The sequence below is a fragment of the Oryzias latipes genome, chromosome 11 (assembly GCF_053564925.1).
Source record: "Oryzias latipes strain Hd-rR chromosome 11, Olatipes_Hd-rR_3.1".
NCBI lineage: Eukaryota > Metazoa > Chordata > Actinopteri > Beloniformes > Adrianichthyidae > Oryzias > Oryzias latipes.
This window is the reverse complement of record NC_136247.1, coordinates 15,315,643-15,328,630: the sequence shown is the minus strand read 5'-3', so window position 1 is coordinate 15,328,630 and position 12,988 is coordinate 15,315,643. Positions and strand designations below refer to the sequence as shown.

At 42.7% G+C, this 12,988-nt stretch overlaps 1 protein-coding gene across 1 annotated transcript; it reads left to right on the top strand.

The window, feature by feature from the left end:
• The first annotated feature begins 8,205 nt into the window (after positions 1–8,205).
• LOC101165324 (cholecystokinin) lies at positions 8,206–10,803 on the top strand. The gene is made up of 4 exons (XM_004073873.5): positions 8,206–8,368; positions 8,692–8,812; positions 8,892–9,050; positions 10,344–10,803. Exons 2-4 carry the CDS (start codon positions 8,692–8,694, stop codon positions 10,478–10,480), a joined length of 417 nt encoding a protein of 138 aa, XP_004073921.1. The 5' UTR covers positions 8,206–8,368; the 3' UTR covers positions 10,481–10,803.
• Positions 10,804–12,988: the final 2,185 nt, after the last annotated feature.

Genomic DNA, 12,988 nt, shown 5'->3' with positions numbered 1-12,988 from the left:
TCCATCCATGCATCCATGCATCTGTGCATCTATGGATCCATCCATCCATCCATCCATCCATCCATCCATCCATCCATCCATCCATGCATCCATCCATCCATCCATCCATCCATCCATCCATCCATCCATCCATCCATCCATCCATCCATCCATGCATCTATGCATCCATCAATTCATCCATCCATCTGTCACAGGGCCGCGCTATTCAATTAATTCATTAAAATTTCTAAATGAGGAGAAAAAGAGTGAATACTAAGAATACAGAAATGTGGTTCAACCCCTGTTGTAAAAGTAAAATATGTCCAACACAAGAGGCCTTCAGGTCTCACCTGCCTGCCCAGCTGTTGGACAGGACAAGTTAAAAAGAAAAAAAAGAAAAAAGAAAAGAAAAGAAATGTGGTTCACGTTCAGGATTGATCTCTTTATGCAAAAAAAGCTTCAATGGTTTTATTGCAAAAACTAAAAGTTAATTTTCCAAAACAAAGGATTTAAATAAATGAATTTGACCTCAAGCTTCCTCCCACAACTTAGAGGTGAGATTCTGATGAACTACTGCGAAAACATTGTCCTGGGAAACAACACAGTTTTTTAGATTTTGGCTAAAAACCGCAAAAGAGCACAGGGAACACTTTTACACAAGATCAATAGATGATCGGAATGGGAACTTTAAAGTTCAGGATTTATATCTTTTATCTCTTTATGCAGAAAAGTTTGAACTGCTTTTATTGCAACAGATAAAAGTGAATTTTCTAAAGCAAATAACTGGAACAACCACTTCCTCTTCATCCAGATGAAGCTTTGTTATCCTTTTCTGGAAGAGATAGAAGAAAAACTGGTTTGAGCTGGTCAACAAAACAGAAAATTTCTTTGTGCAGAAATAGGAAAGTCGACCCCCCAGGAGAAACATTTCTGCCCCACGTCTCACACCTCCTTCAGAGACTTCTCCTCTGTAAATATTGTGATGCAGCACAACACTGAGCCTAACTCCTCCATTCATCCTCTTCTTCAGATACTCAGGGGGAGGTGCAGCTTTGGTGTCAATCTCACATCAGCGTGAAGACGAACCCAGATTAGCCTCAGCGGGTTCCTGCTCTCCCCAGGTTTGATGGAGACACGACGGCTGATTGCAAACGCTGTGATTAAGATTTCAACATTAGCACCAGATGAAAAGAGAAAAAATGTGCAGAGAGACAGTTTTGAACTCTGCCTTTGTTGAGAGAACTGCAACTCAGTGATGCAACAGTTGCAGCAGAGCTGATTTCAAAATGAGGTGGAAAATGATGCTTTTTTTCACCCCCTCCCTCTCATGTGTTTGCTCAGTGGGAGTAACCTATATCAACTCTCCACTGTCTGCAACCACACACCACAGGATCATTTATAATTCAGAGTCCACTAAGAGCCTGGAGCACCCACCCGGCTCCTCCTTCCCTGCTGCATGTGTGTAAACATGCAGGTGCTGCCATTCTTCCACTGAAGGAGGACTCACGGCAGCAACACCTGCTGCTGATGGACCGCATGTTCATTTTTTCTCCCTTTTCTCCCTTTGTTGTTTCCTCAAAGCCTCTTAACTGGTTTCAGTTTTAAAACTGATGAAGTCTTTTGATGGAAACCTATCAACCTAATTGGAAGCGGAAGGTCGGCAAGAATGCAGCAGCTCTCTGCACATTATGCTCCTGTTAGGGAGGTGACACCGTCTGGTGACACCCCTAACATCTTTCCACGAGATGCTGTGGCTTTCAGAGTCCCTGATTGAAAAAAAAAAAATATTTGGAAACAGAACATGTTGCCGGACAGCCAAGTATTGATCCCCGAGTTTCCCTGCTGCCGATCCTGTGAAACCAGAGAACAGCAGAGCAAGATCCTACGTTTCTATTTACAACACTTCGCTTCTGTAGAAAACCAACAATCCTGTTTCCACCAGGTTGGGTCTCCTGACACCAGAGCTTCTTTAAATAAGAAGGCAAAGCTGTTATACAACGAGTCAAGTCGGAAAAAGTCTGAAGATCACCTCGAGCAAAAACACGAGTCCTCTGAGGAACCGCAACCATAAAAATCTGAGTTTATGCATCTAAAACCTGAATAAAACTACAGTGAAGGAGCAGGAAGAAAACCTTCAGAAGAAATGTTGTGGCTCAGCAGCATTTTGGAAGAATGGCTTTCACCCAAATGGATGATTACCGCCGAGGTCACAGAGACTTCTTTGTGCCATTTAACAGACCTGACAGAGGGACGTCCAATGAAAAAAACAGCCGCACTTTAGGATAAGAGTACAAGAATAAACACCTAAAAAAACGAAATATTCTATCTGATTGTACCTGTGTTCAGGATTAGGTTTGCAGTGAGGTTCAAATGTAGTACAAATCTATAAGGGCGGGGCCTGTCCACACACACACACTCAAATGTTATAAACACACCTGTTGGCTCCATAAATGTCCACATGTCAACATGTACACAACACAAATACTGTTCACACATGCATACTTATGCCTTCAAACCAACTAGTGTGAAATATTTCAATCAATCATGCAAACTATTTGTGCAATGGTGAGCTAACTCCTGTGCTCTAGTGAGTGTTTATGTTCTTCTAAAATGGACGGTGGAATGTGAAAAGAAGGACGGAGAGTGCCCAGCCATCCCCACACCAAGACCCCCGCCGCAGGAGCAGCAGCAGCCAGAACCCCCCAACACCCGCACGGCAGCGGATAGAGAACAACCGCCCCCCGGGTGATCACATCCCCCACCCAGGCCAGGGCCAGCAGGACTGCCATGGCGGCCCCCAGAGCCAGAGAGCAGGGAGGCATGGGGGGACAGAGAATGCAGCTCCGGCCCAACAAGGAATGCAGCCCCCCCGCCGCGCCAGGAGGGCCCAACGCGGGCCCAGCATGTTTTCTACATCAGACTGCATTTTTTGTCAATTGTCAGAACTACTTGAAAAAATAAATACTCAGAAGAGCAATGTTTTCATCTGAATGTTCTTTCTATCTGTACTCCATCATTGGAAAAAATGACATACGAAGTATGTAGTGAAGATGTAAAGACTGTTTTTGTGGCTAATCTTGACCTCACCAGATATGTTGGACCTTTGTTTTAAGTTAAAATGTTCTGTGTTTCTGCTCCTGCTCTTTTTTTCTTGATCCCACCGGGTTTGTGTTTGTAACTTCTGCTGTTTTCTGTTTACTTCGTAGCTGTTAGAAAGTATCACAGCCATGACTCCGGCTTGTAACTTAAAAACAAACTGAATTGGTTATTTTTTTCTTTGAAGATTTTTCCAATTGCTAAAACACTAAGTACCATTCCCTAATGTACACTACTGTAACACAACTCAATGCAAAAACAGAATCCATTGCACAAAACAGTACTCTTGAAAACATGATCAGGGTGTGAAGTTATTTTATTTACTTTGTTCACACCACAGTCACTGAGCTGCATCGGGCCATATCACCTCATCCACATTGCAGGTTATATTGCCTCTTGTCAGGGACCCTGGAAAAACGCCCTGGAATGGCGAATCCATCCTTGGAAGGCCTGCACTGGGATGTCAACAGAGGCCAACTCCTTTGCCATTAGGAGTTTCTCTCTAGTGTTTGGGTGTCTGTCATAAACTTTCCATCTCCACGATGAGAAGAACTCCTCTAAAGGGTTCAGGAAAGAGGAGTAGGGTGGCTGACAGATATTGAAAAAGTGGTTACTGTTGGTGCAGAATCACTCTCTGCTTTGGTTTGTTCTGTGGAAGCTTACATTTTCCCAAATGATCACATAAATGTGATGTGTGGGCCCAGGATGGTGTTGTTGGCTTTTCCATGCCATGTTACTCTGTCTATTTAAAGCAGAAAAACGTGTTTAAATCCAAGAAAACTAAACCTAAATCCTAATGTTTTGTCAAACTGCCTCCTGATTTCCAACTTCAAATTCCTGTCAAAGGTTCTGGAGAGGGGGGCCCCGGCACAGCTTCTGCATCTGCCCTGCTCTCCTCTTCTATTATCTCAGACCTTCAATGCAGTTCATCACAACATTTTTCTTCACCGCCTCAGCTTATGACTAAAAAAAAGTTACATTTCTGTTAAAATGTCATCCATACCAAATAGAAAAATTCAAGTTTCCACCTATAGAAATGCCTCTAGATTTCACAAAGCGCCTGGAGCTGCAGCTGAAGAACGAGTCGAGTCGCTAAGCAGCAAGTGAAACATGATTTTAATTAACTCTAATCAATAACATGGACAGCTGGGAGACCCTCACAGCAGCAGCTACACTTAACTATCTGTTAATCACTGAATGATTAGCAGCGTCTCTCAGGTCCTCCTCTCACATTCACACAGACCAAGTGGACTCCATAAAGAACAGAGGTGGAGGACGAAAGAAGCAGCTTGTGTGTCACAGGTGATGGGGAGGGGTAACTGCACAAGAACAAGAAGATTTGACCAATTTGCACATCATAATACGTGTGACCATCTCCATCATAATGGCTCCATTGCAGCTGTGAGATGACACCGGCCTCATCAACTTATGTGTCAGAACAATTGATGGGAAGCACACGATGTAATAGGTCTTCCTGTCCTGTCCGCACCGGGGTCCGATCTCCTGGGAGATTCATTCGCGCGACAGGAGCCGTCGCCTGCAGCCTGCAGGAGAAATGGAAAGGCTTCATGTGTGGAAATGAATTCTTCACCGCTGGCAGAGACACAAAGGAAAATTAGTGTTTTAATAACCTTTGCTTCATGTTTTAGGTTCTTAGGATGCAAAATTGAAAGATGTTTGGGATCCATATCAGGATGGAGGATCGCATTAGAAATACTAAAATGAGTCCATCATAAATCCAACAATTTGGAGAAATAAAGATTTGTTAAACTTCTGTCTAAAACAAACTGACAAACTGAACTAAACTAGAGTTTTTCTTGTGAATAGAAAAAAGGTTTTTGCTTGAAAAAATACAAGGACTCGATGTACCGCAAAATTTGAAGTGCTGATATTGTGTTCTGTTAGTCAAGATTGAAACACTTCAGAAGGAGCATTGACTTCAGACGCAATGAAATATGGAAATATTTCCGTTTTTGTCTTCTAGTTTTCTTTTTTACCTCTCAGATTTCAGTCTTTTTTGTGAGTCCCCATGTTTTCTGCCAAATATTTATTATTAGAAAACCTCTGCGTAGTTAAGTGCACCTGAATAAAAAGCGGTTTCACGTCGACAGCTTACCCGGGTCTAAAACCTGCAGTGATTCTGTGGACTAGAAATAATGATTGATCTGAGAAGAAACATCAAAATGTCCGTCCTCGGAGGCATGTCTGAGACCCATGTTTGATGATGGTATTAAAAGGAGGATAAATAATTTACCATGTTTGCTGACTGCATGCTTAAGCTGCTGCAAACATTCAGTGTCTCTCACGTCTATTTATATAGCGTCTTTTTTTTTTTCACACAGTTGATCGCTGCAGAGGATGGACTGTTGGCGTCTGGACGCGTTGAGAGCAGCTCAATGTTTGCAGCAGGAATTCAGACTGACAGAGAAGCAAAGCTCAGATCCTGGCTCCGAACAACCGGCAGTCCACATGTGAAACTCTGTCAGCACATTCATGCAGTCTGTCCATTAGACAGACCCATACCCTCCTCCCACAACAAGGAGTTGATACATTGGCCTGGCTGCGGCCTCACCTCCTACTCTTGTGGCCTTTTGAAGAGCCTGCAGAAAACGTGCCAGTGAAGGAGAACAGTTTTACCACAGAGCATCATAGGTGGTTAACAAAACTCTCTGGGATTTCTGAGAAGCACACAGACTGTCTCACAGCAGCTGCTTTGCCTGCCTGGAAGGGAGAAGCCATCCACCCTCTGAGAAAACACCTGTAAACCTGGGATGCCGTTCTATCCAGATTTAGAAACCGAAGCTTTCTGACATCGTTTAGGAAATATATATATATATATATATATATATATATATATATATATATATATACATATATACATGTTTGCACATTGAGGTTATTTTAGCTTTATACAGTTTTTATCATACTGTATAAAGTTCAATGGATTGCTCCATCCCATAATTTAAAGGGTAAATATCTAAAGAACTCCTGCTGCTCTGCAGAAACTATGCCCAAGAAAACAATACAGGTTATTTTTATTTTTGTTCGACATAAATCTGCATAATCAGAATTAAAAGTGTTAAGAATAGTTAGAAAATGCCTTTAACTTTTTTATTAGACTAATGGTTTAAACTTAATTCATTAAGCATGTATTATCGCCTCACAATTATATTACATTTGAAGACAGCACAGCCCAGCTATTTTTCTCACAGTTTCTTCTCATACTCCCTTTTTTTTGTGTGTGATGCCTCAGAGATAACTCCATTGCGACCTTGGAGCGCCTCTCCAGTAACAACATGCGGGTGTGATTTTCACACCATTGTCCAGTGTATGATCTTCTGAATATGCAAATGCAGGGTTCTTATACCAAGCCCATCTCCCTGCCTTCGGTGTTCAGACTTTGAATGCACCATGTTCATCTGTCTGTCCCCTTCATGTTTGTACGAAGTAAAACTTCCACAAAATATAAGTACCTGTCTCTGAGTCATTATTCATTCGTTTCTGTGTGCAGGAAACTGATGGGTACGAACCTAACCTTTTTTATCTACAGTCCTGTTTAGAATCACCAGTTTCCTCACAAAAAGTCCACTGGGAATGTTTGAAAATAGATAAAAAGATAATTGAAGTGGGTCTTTAAAGATCTGACTGTTACATAACAACCTGCCAGGTTTCTTGGTTTTCATTGTTTTGTTTGGCACCTTTAGAGTCAAGTCCTGCTGGTTCCTCTAGAAAGCATTCACACTGCTTTCTAGATGAACCAGTCTTCTGCTTGGTGTACTTTCATCTTACATTTTTTCCTTTTTTGTCAACTTCAGTACAGGTTTTCATTCTGCACAGCATGGAAACAGAAAGCTGAAACAGTTGGACTCAAACAGGGCAGATGACCTCAAGTCATCAGTCAAACCCACTAACTTCAGTGAAGCTGCATGAAGACGAACTGTCAAAAACACAACTGGAGCATCTTTGATCCTGTCGTTAGTCGCTGAGTCGAGAATCGTTTGTTACCCTTGTGCTATCCTAGGCACTTTAACATTGGGAGTCGGGTCATCTAGACCCACTAGACAGTGCTCTGAACCTTTTTTCTTCAATGATTTGTGATCTTCACTGGTGTCCATGGATTACATGAAATCTTTCCACCTTTATCCACCTTTGTCATGGTAGGAGGAACACTACAATGCAAGGGTGGGGTCATCTAAGATAGCACAAGGGTTAAATGAAATCTTGAGAGCCTCAGATTGTTTGCTACGCCCCTGTATTGTGTGGGCCGGCCCATATGGGCTTTCAAAAAAGTCTGCACTTTTTTCTTTCTATGGTTTTATTTATTGCTTGGAAATGAATTCATCATTTACCTTTTGATTTGATTTGATTTGAAATGGTTTATTTCAAGCAATCAAATAAGAATACCACACAAAACAATCATCAGTTATCCATTTATACAATGACGAATCAAACTTAGGATAATTAGACCATAAATGTTAGTGTGATTGTTTTGTTTAGATAAATAATTTCATTCAAGTAGTTTTAATATCTGCCTTTGTTTAAACACTCTCTGGACCTGATTTTTTTTAATTAAAAATTTTAGAAACAGCTCCCCACTGACAGACTGGTCCCCCTCATTAATAAAATGAGGTGATCAATAGCAATTTTGACTTTTCTGATCTCCTGGAGCCCGGTTGCTGGGTCTAATCTTGTGCCGTTGGAGAGTGAGACTGGGGTGTGAGACGGTGGGTGGATCGTGCAGATGTCTCACTTCAAGCTCAGTCGAAAAACTGAAGATTTTCATTTGTGCTTCCGCCTACTTTTTCAGCATCATGCCTGTGTGGGTGTGCACACATACTCACACCTACACAAGCCTGACCCCCACCGTCACTGCACACACACATCCATTCGGGTTCATCAACAAGCACCCCAGATCAAAAATAACTTCCTTTAGAACCAAAGCTGCACTTATAGAGCCCAACTTTTGGCCATCCTCCAGCTTTAGGTCCATGTTTCACCACTCATACAGCAGGTGAGGTATGAACAGGCAGCTCCTGATGTGGAATCAAACGACAAACAAACAGATAATAAAATCGAAAGGGTGATGCTGTTTGATTGCTGCTGTAACAAATGTGGTGGTGTTACGTTAGCAAACACTCGATGGACTACACAGAATGCACATGGAGGCGCACACATAAACACACACTGAGACGGAGCTGAGCGGGGAGTATAAAAGAGGCTTCCTTCCCGCTCTTCGGAGAACTGCTCTCCTCACTCTCATACTCTGCTCACACGCTCAACTTCTCTCCTCAAGGTAAGGAAGACTCTTTTTCTAAACTGATGGATGACATACTGACATTAGAGGATTTCCTGAAAGGATTGAATTTGTTAATATTTTGACACTTTCTTATGTTCTTTTGAATGAAAATTGGAGGTTTTATCATATATTTCTAAAAGCAAACCTGACATGAAAAATGCTTTCTTAACATTGAGGATCAGGTCAGTTTGACCTGATGGAATGACCATCAGGACGAGCAGCTCCTCACATGACTGAAGCTGGAGCTCTGGACGGCAGAGCAGGTTGAACCAGAGTGGAGGACATCATCTGAAACGCTCCGTCTTCTGTCTGTGTTTCAGATGACCGCTGGCCTGGGAGTGTGTGTGGTGCTGGCAGTTTTGTGCACAAGCTGCTTGGGGCTCCCCGTCTCCTCAGCACCCTCAGATGAGGGCCAGCACTCCCTCTCAGCTCCTTCTGAAGGTGCGACTCTCATGCAGAACAAACAGCTTTCCTTTGTGTCACGATTTCACACCTGATTTTATCTTGTGTGCACTTTAAGTTGCTCTTCCTGAGGCCGACACCAAAAGTTTGGATGGCGCCCACGTCCGACATAGCCGTTCCACCACGCAGCTGAAAGACCTTCCCGGGGCTGAGGAGGATGGAGATTCACGGGCAAACCTCAGTGAGCTGCTGGCAAGACTCATCTCCACCAGGAAAGGTGTGTTAGGACGTGTGCAACTTTGAGCAGACTCTTTGTTGTGCAACTGCAAAGAATGATAAAACTGTAAAGGATTTTAAAGGCGAGTGCTTTTTCCTGCCACTCCTCCTCCTTAGTGCAAAGCCGGCTTTGTAAAACGAGTTAGTAGCACTGAAAAGCTTTTGTGGTTTGAAAAAGCGTTTATTAGTGCGTACATCTTTCCGGTTAATCTTCTCTTGGCATCTTTTATCATCTCATGCTAAATCTTACAACTAATATTCTCCCTTTTTTAAACCCACAGACACCACTCAAAAGATTTCTTCCAGAATTTGATTTTAAAACAAAACATCTAGCATGAAAATTAATTTATTTTTAGCTTATATGTTACCATTTTCATAGTTTAACTTTCCTTAGCTGGCTGATTTATTCTGGCCATTAGATCTGCTAAATCCCCACTCAAACTCTGAAATGTTTCTGCTTCACACAAAGTAAAAACTTGGACACAGAAATGTACAAAAAGTCAAAGGGCACGCTGAAATTAATATTTATTACCGGAGGGATCGGGTGCCTGGGTGTGCTTCTGTGGGCGTCTGTGCCTGCGTTCACGCTGTTTGTTCACTTGCAAGTTTTTGGTGTGGGAGGTGTCGTTGTCAAGCCTTCTGCGGCCAATCCTCTCAGCGTGCCAGGGAGTCGCACTGGTGTGTCGGTGTGCGTGCACATTTTGCGGGGGAGGATGCGGGTGGAGGGAAAGTGTGTTTCTGTGAGCGTGTAGTTTTGCTCGTGAGCTCTGCTTGGAATTAAAAAAATCAGGACCAGGGAAAAAAAGGGAGATGAGAAGGAGGAAGAGGGATGGGTGTGGGGGTTGGTGAAGGAGGAGGAGGGGGGGGCACATGCAATTACATGCATGCAATTGGAGGGGCTAATGTGTCAGAGCTGCTGCTGCTTCGTCTTTAGGTCAAGTCTGAGCTTGGCCTGGGTGGATTTGTGTGTGCGTTTGTGAGCACATGTGTGAGTGTCAAGAAAATTTAATGAAGCAAAAACCAGAACCAGGCAATTAAAATACAGCAAAACAAGTCGCCTCCACTGGTTGAGTTTTGTGAAAGACACTGATGATGACACTTCTTCTTGATTAATAAAGTTAGCTAAACTATTTTGAAATGTAGGAATTTGACAGGATTTTTTGTGAGTGTTTAGTCTCATTCAAAGCTCACGTTTCTCCCTTTTGCCTCCAAACCTGGAGCATGTAGACTGATGACGCTCACGTGTGGCCTTCTTTTCTCCCCTCATCCCCTGCTTGCCGTGCCCCCCCTCCAGGTTCAGTGCGTAGAAACTCCTCAGCAAACAACAGAGGAGGCGTCCTGCGGGCCAACCACCGGATAGCAGACAGGGACTACTTGGGCTGGATGGATTTTGGTCGCCGTAGCGCCGAAGAGTACGAGTACTCCTCATAAGGGGACATTGCTGCTCCTGCCCCCTTCCTCCGTGCAGGCGCATGAGAAAAGGCAGAAAAAAACCCTGCTGGCTGGCTCCTCTCTGTCTTAAATAAAGGTCTGTCTATGATGTAATTGTTGTAAATTTGTTTGTAAAACTGTAATAACGCAATATTCTTACTGTATGCCAAATTTTGCAGAAAGCTCTCTTTTGTTTGTTTGTTTTTGGGGTTGGGTGTGGGGGTTGTTTCTCTTGATTCTTAATCATTTGGGATGGAGAAGGTTTATGTGTGGTGAGATTACCTGAATTGAATAAAACAGCAAAAGCTGCTTCGCTGCTTTCATACGTGTTTTTATGTAGTTTGTTAGAATTTAAAAGACAGTCACCGAGGTCTCTGGTCCCCTCATGATCACATCAATAACAACAATTTTGCACATTCATCAATACTAGTTTTTATATTCCTTAGTACTCGGTTGACCTTTTTTACTGGAAAAAAAAAGATTTTCCCACAAAAAACGGTGGGAGTACAACACGTTTACATTCCAAGAATGTATACAAGATGCAAAGTAGTTAAGGGGGAGTCATCTAAAGTTTTTGTCAAGCTTTAGAAATATAGAAATATGTCTATCTGATGCATGTAGGAATGTGTAGAAAAGTAGAAGAACCCCTCAAATGTCTCATTTAATCCTGCATGCAGCTGTTTGCAGTCCTTTCTGAGTCTTACAGTTTGCTTAAAAGCAATTTAGTTCTGCTATGTGTTCAAAATAAATAATTCTTAATGAAAACTAGGATTTTTGTTCCCTCATAGATGTTTCTAGCAGTATATAACAAATATGTATTTACATTACAAAAATGCCCTGCGACAACCCTGTTCAGGGTGTCCGCAGCCTTTGCCCACAAGTGGCTGGGATAGGCTCCTGCAGCCCTGTGACCCCGAAAGGGAACAAAGGGTTCAGTAGATGAAGGAATGAATGAATTACAAAAAATTACCTTATGTGTTGAACACTGATTACATCCCCCTCAAAGGGAGACCTCGCAGAGCTTCCTGATCTTCTGGTGGTGGGAGGAGGTCTGGACAAAAGCAAAACTTCTTGTAATTGAAACAAAAGCCAGGAAGCTGCTGTATGGTGTGTACTTGTAAAGCACTTTTCTACTTTCATTCAAGACCCAAAGCACTTTACAGTCACTGTCCCAGCTGTACATTCACACACTGGCGCCAGTCTTCCACCAGAGGCATGATGGGGTTCAGTGTCTTGCCCAAGGACACATGGATCGGCAAGGCGGGATTCGAACCTGCAGATTTCTGATCAGAGGTCAACTGCCGTACCACTACACCACGGGCGACCCTGGAACAAAGTCCAATGATGTGAAAGGAGGCAGGTCAGGTGACCTGTGCTGCAGGGTTTTCTGTTATCAGTTGACATGCAAACTCTTCAGAAGCCATTTTTACTCTTTGGACACCAAGGATGTGTCCAAATTCCAACCCTAACCCCTAACTACAAAAAAACTATGTAGTTTGGGGCTATGTGGTGCCCTGAATTTTAAAAGCAATTCAGGCACCATGCTCACTACTATTTTTTTTAACCCTTGTGCTATCCTAGGCACTTTAACATTGGGAGTTTGGTCATCTAGACCCACTAGACAGTGCTCTGAACCTTTTTTCTTCAATGATTTGTGATCCTCACTGGTGTCCGTGGATTACAAGTAATCTTTCCACCTTTATCCACCTTTGTCATGGTAAGAATAACACGTCAATGTAGGGATAGGGTCATCTAGGATAGCACAAGGGTTACACGGCGTCATCGATTTCACAAAGTTAAAATCTAATTGATACAAGCGTTTTGCGATGATTATCTACGAGTCCACTGTCTTCCGAAGATAAAAACGTTGATAGCTTATTTACAAAAAAAAAAATTAAATACATTTTTTTGGTAAAAATTGTTCCGACGCAATGCATTGTGGTCTATATTCGCCGATCTAGTGAGGACTGATGCACACTGGTTTTTTGCAGAGACTTCTGGGAAATTTCTGGGGCACTGGATTTTGGAATTGTAGATTGGGAAAGCACTACAAAATGGCGAACGCCCTATATAGTGAGTATGGAAGGAATTTGGACACAAACCGAGTTCAGCAGGTGGGGGGGCGGAGCCTCAACTGATAGAGATTTCTGTGACGTGGGAACCTCTGAATAGACTTGACTTTAAAGACTTTTAATAGTGTTTTAGTTTATGTCTTTCGAGGACCATTTGACATCAAACACTCTTTAAACCTTTAACACCAAAGCTTTAGCTGGAGTGTTGGCGCTTTGAAGTACCGTAACTCTATAACCACTTAAAGTTGAAGGTCCCTGCTTCGTGCTGCTGCTCCGCCCCCCCTGTGGCCAGACTGGTGTGTAACACACGGGTTAAGATCATTGGTTCAGAGCATCACCTGACATTTATGGACCAAAAAAAAAACCAAGAGCATATCAGTTAGTAACAGTCGAAAACACAGCCAACTGTGACAATAGACGTTTGAAGAATGTCTAA

Excerpts from the sequence above, each read along its gene's own strand:
- LOC101165324 (XM_004073873.5), top strand. The coding sequence starts at position 8,692 with ATGACCGCTGGCCTGGGAGTGTGTGTGGTGCTGGCAGTTTTGTGCACA. Across the intron at positions 8,813-8,891 it reads CCTCTCAGCTCCTTCTGAAG|TTGCTCTTCCTGAGGCCGAC; the intron begins GTGCGACTCTCA and ends GTGCACTTTAAG. Across the intron at positions 9,051-10,343 it reads ACTCATCTCCACCAGGAAAG|GTTCAGTGCGTAGAAACTCC; the intron begins GTGTGTTAGGAC and ends CCCCCCCTCCAG.